The sequence below is a fragment of the Lotus japonicus genome, chromosome 6 (assembly GCF_012489685.1).
Source record: "Lotus japonicus ecotype B-129 chromosome 6, LjGifu_v1.2".
Classification (NCBI taxonomy): domain Eukaryota; kingdom Viridiplantae; phylum Streptophyta; class Magnoliopsida; order Fabales; family Fabaceae; genus Lotus; species Lotus japonicus.
The window spans coordinates 13,309,028-13,330,957 of NC_080046.1; the positions used below are offsets into that span (position 1 = coordinate 13,309,028).

General features: G+C 37.9%; 3 protein-coding genes across 3 annotated transcripts; 2 read left to right on the top strand and 1 right to left on the bottom strand.

Annotated features, from left to right (window-relative positions):
• Nucleotides 1-961: 961 nt before the first annotated feature.
• Nucleotides 962-4,375, bottom strand: LOC130723163 (LIM domain-containing protein WLIM2b-like). Its single transcript, XM_057574119.1, has 6 exons — nucleotides 4,117-4,375; nucleotides 3,890-4,041; nucleotides 3,443-3,542; nucleotides 3,312-3,346; nucleotides 3,101-3,190; nucleotides 962-1,483 (listed from the first exon to the last, which is right to left on the bottom strand). The coding sequence occupies exons 2-6, from the start codon at nucleotides 4,022-4,024 to the stop codon at nucleotides 1,274-1,276; spliced, it is 570 nt and encodes a 189-aa protein (XP_057430102.1). The 5' UTR covers nucleotides 4,025-4,041; nucleotides 4,117-4,375; the 3' UTR covers nucleotides 962-1,273.
• Nucleotides 4,376-4,912: 537 nt separating this feature from the next.
• Nucleotides 4,913-8,024, top strand: LOC130726549 (uncharacterized). The gene is made up of 8 exons (XM_057577832.1): nucleotides 4,913-5,074; nucleotides 5,135-5,223; nucleotides 5,321-5,384; nucleotides 6,153-6,230; nucleotides 7,206-7,282; nucleotides 7,378-7,444; nucleotides 7,541-7,648; nucleotides 7,737-8,024. The coding sequence occupies exons 1-8, from the start codon at nucleotides 5,003-5,005 to the stop codon at nucleotides 7,764-7,766; spliced, it is 585 nt and encodes a 194-aa protein (XP_057433815.1). The 5' UTR covers nucleotides 4,913-5,002; the 3' UTR covers nucleotides 7,767-8,024.
• A 2,430-nt stretch (nucleotides 8,025-10,454) lies between these two features.
• On the top strand, nucleotides 10,455-14,351 carry LOC130723323 (putative disease resistance protein At3g14460). The gene has a single exon (XM_057574323.1). The coding sequence runs from the start codon at nucleotides 10,543-10,545 to the stop codon at nucleotides 14,239-14,241; it is 3,699 nt and encodes a 1,232-aa protein (XP_057430306.1). The 5' UTR covers nucleotides 10,455-10,542; the 3' UTR covers nucleotides 14,242-14,351.
• Nucleotides 14,352-21,930: the final 7,579 nt, after the last annotated feature.

Sequence of the window (21,930 nt, forward strand, 5' to 3'; positions counted from 1 at the left end):
TCTTCCAGCAAGATTTCGATCAACCTAGTGCAGTCCATCTCGCAAAGAAAAGACTCTTCGGTGGCCATTATTTCAAATTAATTGTATCCCATCCCTCAACACTAAAACTTCTATGAGGAATAGATAACAACTAACATTTGCCTATAAAAATTATCTAGAGTTTTTTTTTTGAAACAAAAATATCTAGGGTGATTTCATGATATCATTGTTTTCGAAACTAGACTTGTGATTCAAGCATTGGTTCAAGGTTAAATAGGTCATTATTGATCAAACGGTAGTAATTAAATAATAGTTTTTTAAGTAAAAATTATATTAGACCAATAAATTAGTTTTATTTAACTTTTGAATATTTATTTGGTTTTTTACAATAAAGATAGACACTGTTTCAATTTAAATTAAGGCATTATGAAATTAAATTAATACTTATTTTAAAAATATCCTTTTTTATTTTCCTCTTGTAACAAAAAAAAAATCTTTTTTTATGCTTTGGACTATGGAGGATTACAACAAAGAAGAACAACGTTGAGGCACTGACAAAGAGTTTTTTAAAAGTGGAGTCTCTAGATCAAGTGAAAGAACACCAATGAAACGAGTAACAGTGGTAGGCTTTTGACCTCTCAATCTAGTTAAGAAGTCCGCAGGAATCGCGATGCACCAACTTGAGCGAAATTTTCCAATTCCTCTTGAGCATCAGACTAATGTCCTTATAAATTTGGGAAGAGGGTGGGGCTAGGTTTACTTGTTAAGAAGTATTAAAACAGAAAAATAACACATTACAATACACTTTTTATTCAAATAACAACTTAGTGCATCAAAATGTGTTATTCTCCAATTTTCATACTTTTTAATGGGTATTCAAAAGGGCTCTTAGTAGTAAAAAAATTACTGTACTTAAAATATATTAAGTGGACATACATAGAAATATAATTAAGAAAAGAAAATGTTATTTTGAACTACAATATGGACAGATAAATAGGATAAATTGATTTCCTTACTCTCTAAGAATACAACAGCATCCAGTAGAGAATACAACAAAAGGCTGTCATCAACTTGGAAAGTTAGATCTTGCAAATCACGCTCTCATTGGTCATTACTGAATGTGCATTGGATAAATAAATCACACAAGAAATCCACGCCAGACATAGAAGGAAATATCAGAAAAGGATCAAGTCACTATAGAACAATTGAAAAAAAAGGCCACACATACAAACACTTGATTGATAGACCAAATATCTTCTTTAAAAAAATTGAAAGCAATACAAGACACCAACAATCAAGATTCTGGAACTGAGGCTGCTGCCCTTTTGATTGATGCAGACTTAATAAGATGATTATAGCTCCCTTTCTCCTTAAAAAGCTGAGAGAAATGATGCTTGCAATACAAAATGCCCTCAAGGGCTGCATAATTCGATGGAGTTATGGGACAACCACCGTGTGAACACTTGAAACATGATTTGTGATAGGCCTGACTTTCCACTGTTACCTACACTCAAAATAAGAGAGATATTTATATATAGTAACAAAAAAAATTAAGGGTGTGTTCAAACATGAGTGCAAACAGACAGTTACATGTACTTCAAAACAAAAAGTGAATAACACTCTTTTTATGAGTAGGGTTGAAAGTCTATAAGGTTGCACTCAATTACACACTAAACATTCCAATTTAAGTTATTTGTGAAGAACTGCAGATTTGTGGTAATTAGACTTAGTGTGTTAGAATACCAGTTGATGCAACGTAAATGCACTTTTATCCCAATCCATAAGAAGAGTTTTGTTCACTTTTTGTCTCAAAAATGGGTGCCAACTTTGTTTGGACTGATACGAACAAGGTATCGAAACATAGCCTCGTTTCGTGCGATCATTGACAAATAAACAGTGATATCCTCTCATTTAGATATAGTCCAGTTTGGTTACACACAATTTCAGGTAAGCCCGTCCATTCGTAGAGACTGAAGAGTGGATCAAACACTGTTTTCTCAGATCGAACTGGGTAGGAGATAAAGTCCACACCTCCTTCCCAGTGGGAAAAAATTAGGCTTAGCTGATAGTAATACCATAAACACTAGTTGCCCACATTGCTTGCCGAATCATCAAGTACGTTGGATCCCGTGAATGGAATTACTAACTGCCAGGCATACATCATCTCCAGTTTCAACCAACCCATCAAAACAAGGTCAGCAGGTATATGTTACTAGAAGCAAGGATTTCATTTAGTGGAATTTTTATTGCAATTTTCTGTGGGAGCGGAAGAGAGAAAGTGCCCCGAGTTTGCATAGGAAAGGAAGCCTCTTTATCAACATAGGCTTCACGGTGTGGAGCACGTGCAAGTTAGAGCTGCTGTTGTTTTAGATAGCCCCGAGGGAAGCACTTAAAAAGCATACTGAAGGGGCGGATAATGCTGGAGGGAGCCCTGAGCCAAGGAGTGAGCTTCTAAACGCGAAGGAACATGTCAGGACAAGACAGTGAGTGATCCTCAGGTGAGAAGCACGAACAATAGCTAGGGTTTTGTTGCTAAAAAAAAGCTCTTGGTTTATTGAATGATAGCAGCTACTTTCTTAATTAACGGTAATGCTGGTGAATGACCCAAGGTGTGGGGCAGGAAAATTGCTTGTTGTGAGGATTATGAAAGAAAAATGAACACATAATTTTGTTATCTACATATGTCTCCTAATAGAATAAGGAAGCCATATCAAAGTATTGGACTGAATATTGAAAATGAAGTTCAAACTCCTATGATTTTGATAGCTTAGCAGTTAGCACATGATGTACCAACCATGAGGCAAAAGGTCAAACTAATCCAGCATTTTCACGCTGGCAATTTAGCCCAAAACTAGTGAATATTTCCAGAAAAGGAAGCGAAGTGACACTTCACACTAACCTTTTTTATGCTACACTTATGCACTCTCAATTTTTGGTTAGCCACATATCATAGAGCTAGAAAAGTAGGATAATCCTGTAATCTACGAGATCTAGACCGCAATGTTAATAGAGATCCTTGTTGTTATGGCTTGAACACCCATATTCCCAATTTGTAATAAAGAAATTCGAGACTATAACAAATATCATAAACTAATTTGTTTTCGAGATATGTTAAGCTTACCTTTTCCAATGGATAAGCAGTCTTGCCACATGTAGCGCACTTTTCTTGTGTCCCAGAAAACATGCCCGCAGCTTTACTTGGGGACCTTGTCTGGAATAAAAGGAAGATGCAATAGTTAATTCAACAATACCAAAATGCCACAGAATAGAACTAATGATGAAAAGGCCATATCAAAATGAAGTTTGAAAAATGGAAAATTTAACATATTTACCAGCTCAGGAGTATTCTTGTCAGCTAGCTTTGCAGCTGTTGAAAATGAAATAATGGCCAGTTAAAGAGGTATCTGATTCAAAAATCACAAAATTAGCTTAATCTTTGAAGAAGAAAAAGAAGAAGACATACGCGACTGGAAGTTCTTCTTGAATGTGCCAGTCTCCTTGAAAAGCTGCTCATAATGAGGCTTGCAGTAAAGAACACCTTCCATTGAGGAATAGTTGCTCAGCTGAAACACAAAGACCATCAATAATCGATAGTCCAAGTAAAAGTTTCAACTTTAAACTAGACACACAAAAGTTAACTAAAAGGTGTTCAGTGATCTACATTGCTATAAGAACTTATCTATGCCATCAAAATACATACATGTCCATAATTAAGTTTGGAAATAAACTTCTGAAAAAAGAGAAACTGATCCTAGCATACTAGTAATGAGATTTTTTCTAGTCAACAACTTAGATCAAGTAAAATTATGGGAATTTCAGAAGAATGGAAGGCTGCATCAAGTAAAGGCAGGATCTAAGGAAAACATGACATGAAAATAAACAATGCAGCAAACAAAACAAGAATAGGTACCTTCAATGTTCCTTTGCAGTGAGAGCACCTGAAGCAAGCTTTATGGTAAGAAGTACCATCAGCAGAAAGCTGATCAACAGGATACACTGTTTTCTCACAAGCCTTGCACTTTTGCTGGGTACCAAGAAAAGACATCGCTGTGGCTTCTAGATCTATCAGAAAACAGTTTCAGCAAATGGGATCAACTTTATATGAATGGAAGTGGACTTAGCAGAGTGAAATCGTACCTTGCGAAGAGAGAATGAATTGGGAAATGGTGGATCGGGAAGGTGGGTGTGATCTAAAGATTGAAGCTTTATAGCTAAAGAAGAAGAAGATTTTGAAGGGTAAAGATAAAAGATATACCCACAGAACAGAGCAAGTTCAACACCAAACGTTATAATTGGATATCAAAATATTGATAAGAAATGGCTATATCATGGTCTCCATAATGTGATTGTGCAGGAGATTTTCATTGCAAATTTTTATTGGAAACAGTGGGTATTAGATAGATATTTAAACTTTTTAAACATTGTTGTTCGATTTTTAAGCTGTGCGTATGTATGAATTAGTATTTGTTAGTTTATCATGGTCTCTAATGAATGATTAGTCTTGTGGTTTTCTATTGTAGGGATTTTTGAGAAACACGAAAATTATTGGAAATAAATCCACTAAAGTGGATGAACTCACTTTATACCACTATTAATTTCATTTTATTAAGTAAAAGTATGGAATCGAGTGCACTAGCACTTAGTTTTTTAATTTATTCGTAAAATGATATGGGCCATTGGCAACGACTCAATAACGGGTCGGGTTTGAGAAAGTCCGCAAGTAATCCAATCCATCTTAATAGTTTCTTAAACTTGAGGGCCAAATTCATAAATTAAAAATTCTTATATTTATTTACACTACAGGTTGGTTATTGTACCTGCTAAGCAGGTAATTTAATTTAGTGTGCTGTATTGATACATCACATGGGCACTACCTATTATAACAAGTCAAATTTGCTCTTGTATAGTGCAAGACCTAGTGTGCACTTGCACCCTATAAGCCACCACCCATCACATCACATCACATCACATGTGAGGTGTGAGAATTGGTGCAAGCAAGAGAAGAGAAGAGAAGAGGAAGAGAATGATCGGCGTCGGAAAGATGAAACAGTACAGTAACGTCCTCGACAAGCCCCTCACCAAGGGCAAGCAAGAGGTATTCAATTTCCCCCTTTTTGTTTTTTCCATCGAGCCTAATTTGATTTTGATGATGCAGGTTAGTTTGAGTGCGTTCGCGTTCTTGTTCTCTGAGCTTGTTCAGTACAATCAAACCCAGGTCGACAACATCGGCGAGCTCGAACGAAGGTCATCTCATCCCTCTCTAACTTCATCTTCAGTACTAAATGGATCCAGGATAGTCGTCAAGAATATGTGTTTGATATTTTACAATTAAATCCACCAGGTTGGAGGATGCTGGATATGCTGTTGGGGCTCGAGTACTCGAGCTGCTTTGCCACAGAGAAAAGGTACGGCGCCGAGTTTTGTAAACAATCCTTGTACTTTATATATCATAAGCTCATTGTTGGACTTGGAACACACAGACAGATAGATGAGAGGAGAGGGATTGCTATTTTATAGCAAAGTTAACAACTAATAAGACTAGCTTAGCAGTACCACTAATAAGTAATAACAGACACTCAATTTTCAACTATCTAATTGTTTCAATCACTTCTAACGCTCATGACAAAGGTTTTCCATATGACTTATCACTTGGATCTAAGAAATGGAAAATGCGGGGGAGCTCATCTCATATAGTCTAGCTAGGACCGGGGCAGTTTCCTAAGCATGTATATGCTTTATATTGTACTTAAACTTGATTATTTGGTATTAACATACTGCCAAATTGTAGTCTTGTCAGTGTTTGTACAATCTAGCTACCCATGATTATAATCTAGGATTCTCATGTGAACCTTTAGACTAATATCAGTCTTATCAGTTCTTTTCTCTTTACCACCAATAGACTTGTCCAGACGTCCACCCTTTTGGCTTGTTAACATTCTCTTTCTAAAATGCAAGAGTCGATACTCATCCATTATTCTGTCAAATACAACTTTGTCCACAACTAGATATCGTGGTAAAAATTGGCTTATATATTCATTTGGGCTATAAAGTTGATCTTTTGTATATATTGGACTTGACAGTTAGTAATGAGTTTGACTGTAATGTTTGAATATTTCTATATTTTTGCATGGAGTTGGCATGATTGATATAGCAACATTATTCTGAAATTACAGGGAAACAGAAGGGAGACACGGCTGTTGGGTATTCTTTCTTTTGTGCACAGTACAGTGTGGAAAGTATTATTCGGAAAGGTGAGCTCCTTTATCAAAATTTATTTTTCCCCACTTCCCCCTATTTTATCAATAATTTATGAGAAGGTGAGTAAAATACAATACATGGAATACCCTTGCTTAGAGACATGAGCATTGATCCTTTCTTGTCCTAGACTCCTAGTATGGAATACCTTTTAAGACTGACAAAAAGTATCTAAGTTCTAGCGTCTATGTCCTTCAGAAAATAAATATAAACATTAAAATCCTGAAAACAGTTTTATCTTAGCTATAAAACATGCAAGATAGAATTAAATGATACGATGGGCTGTGTTTAACGCAAAGCTGTTTTGGTTGTTCATTCTAAAGCTTGTATGTGTTTTTACGGTATTTTAGCTAGTTTGATTCTTAGGTTCGCCTTGATATGGCCCTTCAGACGAGAAGAACTATTTATCAGTGTTAAGCCATAGACTCTCTAGATGTTGAGCAAATGAATGTGTTTTGGTTTCATTTTACATTCTATTGTTCAGTCTTATATGCCACTCATAGATGTCTATTGAATTGACCATGACTTTGGTTCTGGTAGGGTACATACTTAGTTGGGTAGATTATCTACATGTTTTTTTTAACTAAGAATCATCAATACACTGATAAAGTCTTGGTTCTTAATCAACATGTATATTTTTGTTATTTGTGTTCTATATCATGATTTCGGCTCACTTCATAGATATGGTGTTTGTGATCTAAAACACAAATACAGAATCAAAATGCATCATTAACTGTGAGAATTATTCAAAACCTAGACATAGATATGTATTTATAATCATGGTGTAAGGGAGGTAACTTCAGCAAATTTTACAACTAAGCACATAAAAGCTGTGTAAAGTTTGCTAAGCAAAAACTATTGGCTATTTTATACCCTGTTGTGGTTCATATACTCATTCTAATATGTACATTGGCAACTCAATTTTTTTTAGCACCTCCCTGAGTTTCAATAATTTTTTGTCATTATATTAGGTAGCTGACTCGCTGGAGAAAGGAACTGAACATGAAGATGAATACATGATCAGTGAAAAAGAGCTCCTAGTAAACAAGTAAAATTTCAGTCTCAATGTTATATTTGAACTGTTACATATACCGGATTTTTGTCCATCTATTAGTTGTGAGCTTATGGATTTCTGGTTTATAGATTCATTTCTATCCCAAAGGACATGGGGACGTTTAACTGCGGAGCATTTGTTGCTGGAATAGTACGGGTAAGCTCTTTGCTTCATGCAATTACCTTCTAGTTATGTGATTCTTATTAGAGAAGGTGCAATTGAGTGCTTTTTGTTTTCCATTCATCAATGAAGGGTGTCTTGGATAGTGCCGGATTTCCAGCTGTTGTAACAGCTCATTTCGTGCCCATGGAAGGTCAGCAACGGCCTCGGACGACGATTTTGATAAAATTCGCTGAGGAGGTAAATAGTCATTGATTTTGCTTTTGCTCTTTGCACCCCAACACACCCATTCTTATCTGAGTTTCTTATATGGCTTTCTATTTTCTAGGTGTTACGTAGAGAAGCAAGATTAGGCTGATGTTTATACCAAGAATTTTCAAGATATTTATGATGCTGTACACCAATATAGAATGATGTGGAACTTGCGTACTTTGCATGTGAACGCAACTTAGTATTTTCGACAGCCTTATTCTAAACTCTTGTTTTTCATTCCAATGTATGTTATGCTTTGAAGTCAAGAATTATCCTTACTGTCCTAAATTATGATGTACAAAAAGAAAAAGTCTGGTGTTTCTTAATTAATTTCAATTCCTCCTGTGTTATTTACACTAAGAAATTTGGATGGCATGCTTTCATTTTTCCTCCCCCCATTTTCTCATCTCGTCCAAACAAGGGAAAAAGTAATGGATTTGTCCAAAACTATAAAGCATAGAAGCTCATCATGAGCTACAGAGAATACATAGGACTCTCCAGTGCTCCGTTTGCACTGTCTATTTTGTTTTAAGAACTTTCTATTTTGTGTCTGTTGAGGTATTGAAAATCTAATATTTTTTATAAATGTTTTAGTTTATTATTTTTTTGGTTTAGTTTGTCATTATATATCATTATACAATGTTTTATTATTGGTTATTATACAGAAAAATTACGTCCTACATTATATATATATATATATATATTTTTGATACATTATATGGTGATACCTAGAATGCTAGCATGAATGTTATAGCCAACTTATCATTTAACAATATCAAGTGTCGTAATTTAAGATATTAAAGGAGGGTAAAAACAGGGAAATAATTTTACAAGGACAAAAAATTAAATAATACGAAGGGACTAAAAATAAGATTATCTTACAACACACATTTTTTCACATATTGAAGACTCTTTACAACACATTTAAAATGTTAAGTTATGCTCGTAAAAAATAGCTAATGTCCTATCATTGGCAATTAAACAAAAATGACCTTATTAAAATAAAATACTCCCTCCGGTCCTATTTATAAGCAACAAAAAAAAACATTCACATAGTTTAAGAAATGTTGTTAAACTAGATAAAATGCATTAAATTTGTCTTAAATCAAAATGAATTTCCAAAATTACCCTTTGTTATTAGTGTTGGAAAGTGGGAAAGAGAGAGAATAATTAATGAGACACATTTTACAAGTTAGAATTAATAAGGGCATCATTGGAAAAAATTAATTAATATAGCTCAAACTTTCATTTGGTTCTTGGACTGGGCGGGACATAAGGATCTCTTATTCCCGCCCAAATCGAGCATTTAGATGAACGAAAGCAACCATGGCGGGGTTTGCGGAACAACATAGAATCCCGCCCTTCCTTTGGACAGGCCCACACGCCGGCTGGAAGATTAGTCCACATCATGATCACTCCCTCTATAAAAGGAGAGGTCAACACCTTGTAAAAAGTACCTTTTGAACATTTAATGAGAATATTCCTTTTATGATATTTTTAGTACTCTGCTAGGGTTTACTTTCTGTCAGTCTCTTACGTCAGATCTCCCTAGTACAGAACAGTTCTTATAAAAAGGACCAAGGTTTTTCTTCTCTTTCATGCTTATAAATAGGACCGGAGAAAGTAGTTATAAAATTACACTTATAAAAATGGAGACACAATATTTTAGTAGAAGTAATACTACTACATAATTTTAGCTTTTCTTAGTAGTTAATTATACACTTTGAAAACAACACTAAGAACTCGTTAGACTTCTTTCTCATTCCTCTTCTAATTTAGCTCTCACATTTGTATTTCAATCAACAAACAAGCTTTCTATCTATAATTGAAAAGAGTAGGTTTACTAGCTCCCTCCACCGTCATATGACCAGCTAGTACATCAACATGTACCAAATTTGACTTTTAAATGCAAATATGCTAGGTTGTTTTACAGCTAACCGTTCATGTGGCAGCTTGACAGCTATAAACTACGACGAATCTATATATTTTTTGTGGAGGCAACAAATTGTGGGGAAACTGGGAGGAGGGGGAGGTGGGGAAATGGGAGGAGAGGGGGGAGGTGGAGGTTGAAGCAGCCGTTGGAAAATGGTGGAGTTATGGCCATTATCGGTGAAGGAGGAGGTGTTAGAGTTTGTGGAAATAAAAGGGCGAGACAAGAGACAAAAGCTAATTTGAAAATGTTTGCAAGGACCAAAAGTCTAAAACTAATGAAAAAAATCTCGTGAACAACTTACATCTGATTAGGATTACTACATTGACTGATGATTGGGTAAAAAATAAACCACATGCATTAGGACGACACGAGTCCTTATTTCAAATAACTTTTTTTAGGAACCAAAAACTATGAAAGCCGTTACAACGTCGTCGTTTGGTGAGAACAAACGGTTGCTCTGATGATAAGAAGAGTGAAGAGAAGAGAAGTCGATGGTGAAAAGTGAAGATTATTCAAAGGGTATATTCGTACTTATATTAAATTTCATCACTCAGCTTTTTTTTATTTGGCTCATGGTATCCACCGCCGATAGCTTTGGCTAATCTCTTCGTGCGGGTGCTCACACTAAGATGTAAACGCCTAACCGCAATATGTGCTTTCATTCCCATTAGTGAGGATCTAACCCCTGACCTTATGGTTAAAGGACAAAGTGAGCTAACCACTACGTCACACTTTGTGGTTTCACTAAGCTATGGTGGTTCACCTGATTTCAGTTAGCTCAAAAAAAAAAAAAACTAATTTTCAGTGGACCAAAATGAAGGCATTGACTTTGACTTAGCATTATCATATCCTCATTTCTCATTCTCACGGATCAATAATTCAATATCACGTTCATCATTTGGGTGAAGCTTCTTAGTTCTGAAACAATTTACATTACAAAAGAAAAAAAATGGCCTTAGCTTTGGTGGGTCAAGCACTTATCTCTTCTTGTGTGGACATCTTATTAAGCAGGATAGCTTCCAGTGAGTTTCGAGATTTCTATGCCAACAGAAAGCTGAATGAGTCTCTGTTAGATGAGTTGAAGATAAAGTTGTTGGCACTTAATGCTGTGCTCAATGATGCAGAGGAGAAGCAGATTACTGATCTTGCAGTGAAAGCATGGCTTGATGAGTTAAAAGATGCTGTCTTAGATGCAGAAGATATACTGGATGAAATAAACACAGATTCTATAAGGCGCAAGGTCAAAGGAGAATCTGTGAAGTGTACTGCCAAGGTGAGATCATTACTTTCACCTCCTTTTAACAAATTCTATAGGAGCATGAATTCCAAGCTTGAAGCGGTATCTCAAAGGCTAGAATATTTTGTCCAACAGAAAGATATTCTTGGTTTGCAAAATGTTACTAGGAGAGTCTCTTTCAGAACAAGTTCAGATTCAGTGGTGGAGTCTTTTGTGGTGGCTAGGGAGGATGACCAAAAGAAGCTATTGAAAATGGTTTTATCTGATGATGATTCAGAGTATAATGATGTAGAGGTGATCACAATATTAGGCATGGGAGGTCTGGGCAAAACAACCATTGCTCAAGTTCTTTACAATGATAGTGAAGTGCAAAAACATTTTGATATGAAAGCTTGGGCATGTGTATCTGAGGATTATGATGTTTTCAGGATCACAAAGAACCTTGTTGAGTCTTTCACCTCAAAAGTCAACAATAGTACAAACCTAGATGTTCTTCGTGTTGAATTAAAGAACAGCTTGAATGACAAAAAGTTTTTGCTCGTGTTAGATGACTTTTGGAATGAGAAGTACAATGACTGGCTTCACCTAATAACTCCTTTATGTAGCGCTGTAAAGGGAAGTAAGATCATTGTGACAACCCGACAACAAAGAGTTGCAGAGCTCACACATACTCATAACTCCCTAATTTTTGAGCTGAAACTCCTAACAGATGAAAATTGTTGGCGCATACTTGCCAAACATGCATTTGGAAATGAAGATTGTGACAAATACCCAGTCCTTGTAGATATTGGACGGAAAATTGCTAGAAAATGTGGCGGTCTACCATTGGCAGCTAAAACACTGGGAGGTCTTCTGCGATCAAATCTTGATGTCAAGGAATGGAATAAAATTCTGAATAGCAACTTGTGGGCACATGATGTTGTTTTACCAGCTTTGCTTATAAGTTACCTTCATCTTCCAGCACACTTAAAAAGGTGTTTTGCTTATTGCTCAATTTTTCCAAAGCAACATTTGCTGGATAGGAGGGAATTGATTTTGTTATGGATGGCTGAAGGATTTCTACAAGCCCTTGGAGAGAACACAATGGAATTAGCTGGTGATGACTGCTTCAATGAATTACTATCTAGATCCTTAATTCATAAAGATGAAGCTGTTAAGGAAAAGTTTCGTATGCATGAATTGGTATATGACTTAGCAAGACTTGTATCTGGAAAAGGCTCTTGCTGCTTTGAAGGTAATGAAATCCAAAAAAGGGTCCGCCATTTGTCATATTCAAGAGATAAGTATGATGGCTCTAAAAAGTTTGAGAGCTTTTATGACCTCAAATCATTGCGAACCTTTCTACCACGATCCCTGCATGGATCAGATTGCTTCATAACCACAAGGGTGTTACCTGATTTGTTGCCAAAACTGAGATGCTTGCGAATATTATCATTGTCAAATTACAAAAACATCACAAAGCTTCCTGATTCCATTGGGAATTTGGTGCACTTGCGATATCTAGACCTTTCTAATACTTCCATCAGAAGGTTGCCTACAGAAACCTTTACCCTCTACAATTTACAGACCTTGTTGTTGTCACATTGTAAATTTCTTAATCATTTGCCGTGGCAGATTGGAAATCTTATCAGTTTACGCCACCTTGATGTTAGTGATACTAACTTGATGGAGATGCCAGCACAAATCAGCAGGCTGCAAAATCTCTGTAGTTTGACTACTTTAGTTGTTGGTAGACGAGAAGATGGATTAAGTATTCAAGAGTTAAGGCACTTTCCTCATTTGCAGGGCAAACTATGTATTTTGAGGCTGCAAAATGTTGTTGGTCCCATGGACGCATTGCAGGCCAACTTAAAGCACAAAGAGCAAATTGATGAGCTTATTCTAGAATGGGGCAACAACCCACAAGTACAAGATTCAATACATGAAAGACATGTACTTGACAGCCTGCAACCATCAACAAATTTAGTGAAACTCCACATCAGATATTATGGTGGCACCGGCTTTCCAAAATGGATAGGAGATTCTTCATTTTCAAACATCACAGTCCTTGGTATCAGTGATTGCAATTTTTGTTTCTCACTCCCACCATTTGGACAACTACCTTCCCTCAAGGAGCTTGTTATCAAAAGGATGAAAATGGTGAAGACAGTTGGTCCTGAGTTCTACTGCAGCAATGCAAGCTCCTCTTCATTTCAACCATTTCCAGTTTTGGAGAGTCTCGAATTTGAAGAAATGTTAGAGTGGGAGGAGTGGCTACCATTTCAAGATGTAGGTGGCAACTTCCCTTTTCCTTGTCTTAAGCGTTTGTGTTTAAGCAAGTGCCCTAAGTTGAGAGGAAACTTGCCTAATAATCTACCTTCATTGTCAAAGGTTCATATCTCAGAGTGTAAACAGTTAAAGGCAATACCATCTGATCTTCAGTGGAATACATCAATTGAAGTAGTTCATATTATAGAAGGAGGAGGCATGTTATCTTTGCTTGAAAAGTTTTCTTTTTGTGAACTATCAATTGAAAAGTGTGGCAGCTTGCAGTCTTTGCCTAGAATGATACTCAGTGCCAATTGTCTTCGAGAATTGACTCTTACAGAGTTGACTCTGATTTCCTTTCCAACAGATGGCTTGCCCACTTCATTGCAATTACTTGAGATTCGGAACTGTGGGAAGTTAGAATTTCTATCTCATGAAAGTTGGCACAAATACACATCACTTGAAAAAGTGGTACTTTGGAATAGTTGCCATTCCCTGACTTCTTTTCCATTAGGTAGTTTCCCTTCCCTTCAAGAGCTTAATATTTGTTTTTCTCCCACCTTGGAAGAAATTGGAGGGTTTGCTCCAAGATTAGTTGATTTTATTGTAACTGATTGTGAGAAACTCAAGTCATTGCCTGAACAAAGTGATATCCCTGCCCTAAAGCATTTGGGCCTTGCTAGTCTTCCAGAGCTAGCAATATCCCCAAGCTGTTTGCCTTCTAATTTAGGATCACTTTTTCTTGATCTTGGAATTCTGTCATCTATGTCTAAGCATGAGTTTGGTTCCCAATTCCAACACCTCACTTCTCTGTCCCATCTTTATGCTTTTGGCTTTGGGGGGGACCAAGATCTTGTGAACACACTGCTCAAGGAGAGATTGCTGCCCACTTCTCTTGTGTTTCTGGGCCTGTATAATTTTAGTGGTTTGAAGTTTCTGGAAGGAAAAGGGCTTCAACATCTCAGTTTTCTCCATCAACTCCACATCGACCAGTGTCCGAGCCTTGTTTCCTTGCCAGAAGATCAACTGCCACACTCTCTTGCAGTGTTAAGTGTGGAAAAATGTCCTTTACTAGAAGCAAGGTATCAAATTGGTAAAGGGAAGCATTGGTCTAAGGTTAGTCGCATCCCGGTCATTAAGATAAATGAGGAAGTTATAATATGAGTTGTTAAATGTAGAGAAATCATCAAAAGGCAAGGACTTTGATTGATAAGAAAAACTCTGATGTTAGTGTTATGATATTAAATTTCAACAAAGTAATGCTGTTGTCTTTATTCACCTGTTGTGATAGAAAGAATTATGCTCTTGTTTTATTATCTGAGTATAGTATCAAAGCATCATACCATTTTTTTTCCTGTTTGTGATCACGAGGCCTATTAGCCAAAGGTCTAAGAAAATTGCATCATAAGAAAATACACCCTAGACTGCAAGTCTGTAACAGGTGATGGTTCCTCCTAAGCCCATGTTAGCCATGATACCTGATAAATTGGCTTCTCTTCTAGTGTGGTGGATTATTCACACCTACCACTTGTAGCTAATTAGACCATAAAGCAGTTGATGATTTGTTTGATTCCTCATTACCTAAATTTTCAGATTTCTTGTTGATTTTACTTCTATCATCAGAAAAAAAGTTCATGAATAATTTATTTCCTACTGATATTTTACAGCTAATTAAAAGACTCCTCTTGATCTGGTTATGATTTTTAACTGTAGCGACTAGTGAGATAGCCATTAACGACTCAGATGAAAGAGGGACACAAAACATGTTATTAATGCTCAAAATAAGTGAATGACTTATGAGTGAGTGATTTTAGAGACTGGCTTTAATTCCAACATATACACTCTTTAGATGGAAAATGAATTGCAGGCACAGCAGTAAGAAAAGAAGAGCTGAGGCAATAACTATTCATGCATTCACATAATCAAATTACTACCAATGAATATGGATTAACTGATTAACTCAATCAACTCATGCAACTTTAAATTGGTTTCTGCTACTGAGCATGATCAACATGATCACTAATATGCTGGAGCTGTTTTCTGATATCCATGCTACTTAAGAAAGACAAGTTAGAAAGGAATCTTTTTAATTATATGTTACATTTGCTTAGAAACGTAAGTAGCAGTTACAATTTACATTGTTCTATCACATTCACTAGGCAGAATATTGATTTCTATTGAGATTATCAATGCTGCAACTTGTGGAACAGCTATAATGGTTGTAGTAGGCAAAGTATTACAAGTTCATTATCGATTTTTAAATTTTAATAATGATTTAAAATATTAATGGAATAAATCATGGCTTGCCAAATGGTATCATATCATTTAAAACTCAGTTCGCTTTCTTCCAAATTCTCTCTTCCTAATATGGCATAATATGAGTATTGATTCTTGTTGTGCATACTGAGTCCATTCTTTGTTCATCTTCCTCTTTCCTTCTATGCTCATCACACTGCTTTGTTTTTGTTTCAATCATGCTGATGATGCTAATAAACTCGTGGTATGCGTTCTGATGGGTTTTAATGACTCATTTGCAATGATTTCATTCACTATCATTTGATTCTCCTAATCTTGTAACTTTCAATGTTAATTTTTTTGTTATTGAAGACCTTCACCAGTTGAAAATGGTTGGCATGGGTAAAGAAAGATCTTGCTGGTTTTTATACTTTTGAATCTAATGAGCATGTATCTTTTCTGATGTTACTACTTTTTTTTCCTAGTCCAATTGTTTTCTTCTATAAATTCAGTTTCAAGTGATGTAAATAATGCCTTTTTATGACATGCTAGATCCACCCACTTCTATGACAAAATGTTGAAGTTTCTTAGTAGTAAAACTCATTTTCATTTTCTCAAGTCTTTTAATTCTTCTACTTGTTCTATATGCCCTTCAGCAAAATGAAGACATTTATGTCTTTCTCAACTCAAAATCATGTCTCCGCAGATTCTTTTGATTATCGTATCCTCAAAGCCCTTATGAAAGCTGTTGAGAAGTCTCACATTTGCTATAGTGTCCGGCTCCTCTAAAGTGACTCATCACAACAATTAATAGTAATTACCTACTTTGAAAAGCCAATAAAAAAATACTTTATCCTCTTACTTTAGAAGAGTCAAATCCAGCTAGAGAAATGGAGTTAGGCCTCCCAAAGGCAATAGATATTTCCTAACTCTTATTTCCTAACAAGGTTCAAAGGGACATATTTTTTCCAAAACAAAGCAAAAGCTTCGGCTTGAGTCAATTTTTTCAAATTCATTGAGTCTCTCAATTCCGCAAATCCATTATACCGTTTCAATATGATAATGCCTAGGAGTTGTTTTTATCTGATTTTACGCAGAAACAAAGAATGATTCATTATTTTTCTTGTTTACAAAGACATGAGCAGAACTCAGTTGTTGAAAGGAAGTACCAACACTTGCACTTATCAATAGATTCCTCTCCCCACTCAATTAGACAAAGAAAGCTTAAAACCTCTTCCACTAATCACCCAAAGACTTAAACGCCATACTAGACCAAGTCAAGTAAAACACTCACCCTGCATTTTAACGATGCAAACTTCGCTCATTCAGGAAGGTATAAGTATAATACTCCTAAGCTTCGAGTATATAAGGTCAACAATGAGTTTGAGTTGTGTAATCTCATAAGTGTGCGCTTATGTTTCCATGTGATGATGTAACAATGGGCAAAAATAAAATGATGCTTTTGCAACTATTAAGATGATAATAAAAAAAATAATGTCTTCATATTCTTCTAATCTACAATAAGTGTTCTTGAATTGAACACTCACGGGAAGGTAACCCCGAAAGTCCTAAGAAGTCTTACTTATGGGATGAATAAAAATGTGTTATTGATTAAAATGAGCCAAAAGTCCCCTAGAATGACCCCCCGGTCCCTATTTATAGAGGTCTCGTGGGCTTTTACATATCTCACAAATGGGCATGTTGGGCCGCGTTATTCTAGGCCCAACTCCCTCACACAAGCTCCTTGCCTGCGGCGAAGTCCTAAAATGAATAAAATCTCGTTCTTCTAGAGCCTGCCCCTGGTGAGGGCAGTGCCTTTAAGCGACGCATCCCCTGGGCGAGCACCTCACGGGTACCCGAGGGCTCGCTCAGAACAATAAGGTCCAACATAGTTAGTAGATAACTGAACTCCTTAAGCACTTAGTCCAGGATTCGAACCCTGAGCAGTGTGTATGAAGAAAAATTGTTTGAAGAGACTTATCCACTTAATTTAATCTCAGAGTCTCAAAAAGTCTAATAGCATGGTTGTTGAATATGTGACGTTACCTTAGTGTAACATAAAAAAATTAAATATACAAAATACATAAATTCATAAAGTCATGCAAAATATATATATAAACCACAAATCACAAGCAACCATATCAAACTCAATGTATTAGTTTAAATAATATTAATTGAAATTCATCAATGAATATGTGGAGTCCGAAAAAAGTAAATTTGAAATGTAAAGACCAACATTAAATTCATCCAAAATGTGAAGTCTAACACTTAAAATATATTCTTAAATAAATATTCAACACATCCAAAATGTGAAGTCTAAATTATAAGAATCTAATTTTATTTCAAGCTAATTTCCAAGATATAGCGCTGGTAAGATTAACTTTAGAACTTATGTGTTACCCTAAATGCTCTGTTGCCTCAGGCGTACATGTTGCTCTTTGTTCTTTTTCCCGACAAACCTACAATATTATTGTTATAAGCGGTATGTTTCAACCAATTAAACTATAAGCCCCTACGGATATCTACATGGGTTGTGCTCAAGACCTTTTATAATTATTTTTTTTTTTTTGGTGACAAATGGAAAATAAACAGCACAAAGAAAGAAACTAAATAATCACATCCTGACATAGCAGGGGGACAATAGCTGGAGGGGGAATTGCCCAAACTTTCCAATCCCATCCTTCGCTAACTGCAAGCTTTGCCAAAGCATCTGCCACCATATTTTGTTCACGCAGAATATGGACGAGAGACACATTCCATCTTCTTCCTAGGACCTCTCGGGCCATGACAATTTCTCCTTGATGCCAATAACTATCTACTGATGTGCTGCTGCTAAGGACTTGCTGAACTTGGAGACAATCCACAAAACACACCACATCACGGAAACCATGATCCCATGCATGCATAAGACCCTTATAAACAGCTAGCAACTCCGCCTTGAACGCATCCCCAGCCCCAAGCACTGTTGCGAATCCAGAAATCCAGCGACCATGCTTATCCCGAAGCACCCCTCCTCCACCCATGGTGCCTATCTGAGGTTGCCAACTTCCATCCGTATGCAGCAGCACGCAATTTTCCCCATGCCCTACCACGTGAGCAGGTTGAGCCGCTGGAGAACCCCATCGCTGGAACTCAATGACGTCTTTATGGATTCGGAACACCACCTCCTCTGGTTGCCACGGTGGTTGCCCGAACACGAAACTGTTACGCCACTTCCAAACATTCCACATAATAGCACAGAACAGAGCATGACCATGGCATTGTAAGTGGGCAAAAATCCACTCTCGGAACGTGGCAGCCGTGTGAATCACTGGAAGCGCCGCTGCAAAGCGACTTCTAACCCAAATTGAGCCTGGGCAGCGGCGCAACACATGTTCCGCGTCCTCCACTGGTGCCCCGCATCTGATACACGCCGCTGAACCAGCCAGATTGCTGCGATGTCGTCTCATGTTCGTTGGGAGTGCGTTCCGTCCAGCAAGCCACAAGAAGAATCGCACCTTTTCTGGTGCACTCACCTTCCATACCAGTTTCCAAAACCGAGACTCTGGTCTGCCATCCTCATTCAACAACTCATAAGCGGAAGCTGTCGTATAACGACCATCCGGCGTCTCCCACAAAATTCTCTCCTCCCCCATTGGGGTTGATGGTATTGCAATCCCCTTGATCTCCGCTTGTATATCAGGGGGTAGCTGGGTGTACAAGGTCTCCAACCGCCAAGACCCATGGGACCAGACATCTGCTACCACAAGGTCGGTGTCAGAAATGTGGACAAATGGTACCCGATCGGCAAGCTTCCCAGAACCCAACCAATCGGAATACCAAAAGGATGACAAACCAGCTCCCAGACGCACACCATATCCAGGTGCCACTGAATCCCTTGCCTTCAGAATCCCACGCCAGACATAAGAACCACCCACACGCATTTGCTCTGCCAAAATAGAACCAGTACGTAGGTATCTCTGACTTAAAACTTGAACCCACAGCTTCTCCTTCTCATTCATGATACTGTGTACAAGTTTCCCCAAAAGAGCCTCGTTGTTCCGGCGTGCACTTCTGATTCCAAGTCCCCCCTTTGCTTTTGGTTGCGTTACATCCTTCCAGGCTACGAGATGCCAACCTCTCTGATTCCCTCCTTTCCCCCAAATACAGTTGCGAACCAGCCGGTCCACATGCTCACACACGGCGTCGGGTAACCATAAGGTTTGCATTGCATGAACCGGCAGTGAAGTCAGCACAGACTTCGCCAAACACACCCTTCCAGCTCGATTGAGAAGATTATTTTTCCATGAGGCAAGTCTAGTAGTCACCTTTTCAATGATAGGAGCAAATTGATCTTTTGTCACCCTCCCTCTTAACAGTGGAACGCCTAGATATCTTCCAAGGCTGCTTGCACGAGTGATTCCCGCAATCGAGGACAACTCACGCTGCTGCCGCTGATCCACAGTCCTTGAAAACATCATGCGAGATTTATCAAGATTTATTCTCAATCCTGAAGCCTCACAAAAATCCGCCAAAGTCTGGGAAATCAAACGGACTTGCTCCTTAGAAGCTTGGCAAAATAAGAGTACATCATCCGCAAAGAAAAGATGCGAGATGCCAATACCATCCTTAGAGACCCGAACCGGCTGCCATGCTCCACTCTCCACCAAATTCTGTATTTGAATGGCTAACCTTTCCATGCACAAGACAAAGAGATAAGGTGACAGAGGATCTCCTTGGCGGAGCCCTCGTTGAGGAGCAAAGGGTTGAAGTCTTGAGCCGTTCCATAGCACCGAAATACTGGGAGTACGAACACCCCACATAATGAGGTCCACAATCGTCGGAGGGAAACCAAAGTCATGAAGAGTAGCCCGGAGGAAGTCCCAGTTAACTCTATCATAAGCTTTTTCGAGGTCAATCTTTAGAGCTACAAGACCACCTCCTCTCCGTTGCGTGTGAATGGTGTGCATCACCTCTTGGGCCAATATAATGTTATCTCGTGTACCTCGCCCTGGGATGAAGCTCCCTTGAAGAGGATTCACGAGCTTATGTAGCAGCGGCCTGAACCTGTTCACCAAGACCTTCGTGATTATTTTATATGCCACGTTGCACAAGCTGATGGGCCTCATGTCTTTCAGCTTCACCGGATTCTCCACCTTTGGAATTAATACAAGCAGAGTTTCCAGCAATCCTGGGTCCGCTCTCCCATTCTGAAATGCCGAGGCCACCATATGATGCATATCCCCTCCTAAAATATGCCAATATTGTTTGTAGAAGAAAGCCTGAAAGCCGTCTGGGCCTGGTGCCTTGAAGGGGTGCATGGCCATGATAGCACTTCTCACTTCCTCCAACGTGACTGGGGCGACCATGTTCTCTCTCTCCTCCAAAGATAAGGTAGGGGTCATGTTCTCCATGACATAGTTCCTCCTAACCTGTACATCAATAGCAAACAAGTTAGTATAAAACCGTCGTGCTTCTTCCTGGAGGGATGTAGGATCAGTGCACCAGCTACCATCCTCCATAACAAGTCCATGTATCTTATTCCGCTTCCGCCTCACTACTGTTTGAGCATGGAAGAATTTGGTATTTCTGTCCCCAAATCGAACCCAGTTCTCCCTGGATTTCTGATACCATAGCATCTCCTCTTGGTATAAGATATCTCCATACTCCTTCTGGAGAGCGCTTTCCAATCTGACAAGAGACTCGGACCCCCGCCAATCTAGTTCACTTTGGACACCCTGGAGTCGCCGCTCCACTCTCCGTTTCCTCCTATGAATATTACCAAATTCTTGTCTATTGAACTCCAACGCCGCCGCCTGCACGGATTGGAGTCTCCCCAAAACCGTGGTATCCTGGCTATTTAAATTTTTATTAAGAGTATTATTGTATTTTTCATTTATAAATACATGATAGAGATAGTAGCAGAGAGATTGATCCCACCCCATACTCAAAATCAGGGTCCTAAATGGAGTAATCTTACGGGAATTTTCGTATGCATGTTGGTGGAAATTGTCATGATGGTGACAAGCCCCTTTAACACTGATACCACAATATTACAACATAAAATATTATAAAATACAATATGGTTGCACAAACTACAGAAACTAAAATAATAAATAAAAAACAAGAAAGAAAATAACCCTAAGGTCCATCATGGAGGATTATTTTCTATTTCATCGTATTTCCACTTGGACTGGGCGAGCCCTTAGAGGGGCAACGCCCAGCATGTATCCCGCCCTGAGGCGGGGCCCTGGCCTTCAGATGGGCCTTGACCTCGGAGGCTCAATTGGCCCAATAGGTAGTACCCAAGCTCTATAAATAGGAGGTAGTTATCAAGTGTAAGAGACTTTTGGCTCATTGGATGAAATAACACTCGAAATTCAGCACTCTCTCTCACTCTCATTCTCTCTTAGCACAATCCCTCTACCTCTAGGTACTATGTCTCTCTTCAATGTTCATTCCCAGAACACCACTCATATTCCTTCCTATCTATATATGCATTTTCCATTATATTACTTATCATAGAATTTAGATTGTCTCCAGCTGTTGCACCATCATTTTAAAACAGAAATTGCACAGTAAAGTAATTAATTTTTCTCTCACTTCAAATCAATCATGACATTTAAATAAAAGAAATAA

Excerpts from the sequence above, each read along its gene's own strand:
- LOC130723163 (XM_057574119.1), bottom strand. The coding sequence starts at position 4,024 with ATGTCTTTTCTTGGTACCCAGCAAAAGTGCAAGGCTTGTGAGAAAACA. Across the intron at positions 3,347-3,442 it reads CAAGAAGAACTTCCAGTCGC|CTGCAAAGCTAGCTGACAAG; the intron begins GTATGTCTTCTT and ends CATTTTCAACAG. Across the intron at positions 3,191-3,311 it reads ACAAGAATACTCCTGAGCTG|ACAAGGTCCCCAAGTAAAGC; the intron begins GTAAATATGTTA and ends CTTTTATTCCAG.
- LOC130726549 (XM_057577832.1), top strand. The coding sequence starts at position 5,003 with ATGATCGGCGTCGGAAAGATGAAACAGTACAGTAACGTCCTCGACAAG. Across the intron at positions 5,385-6,152 it reads TGCTTTGCCACAGAGAAAAG|GGAAACAGAAGGGAGACACG; the intron begins GTACGGCGCCGA and ends CTGAAATTACAG. Across the intron at positions 7,649-7,736 it reads TGATAAAATTCGCTGAGGAG|GTGTTACGTAGAGAAGCAAG; the intron begins GTAAATAGTCAT and ends TCTATTTTCTAG.
- LOC130723323 (XM_057574323.1), top strand. The coding sequence starts at position 10,543 with ATGGCCTTAGCTTTGGTGGGTCAAGCACTTATCTCTTCTTGTGTGGAC.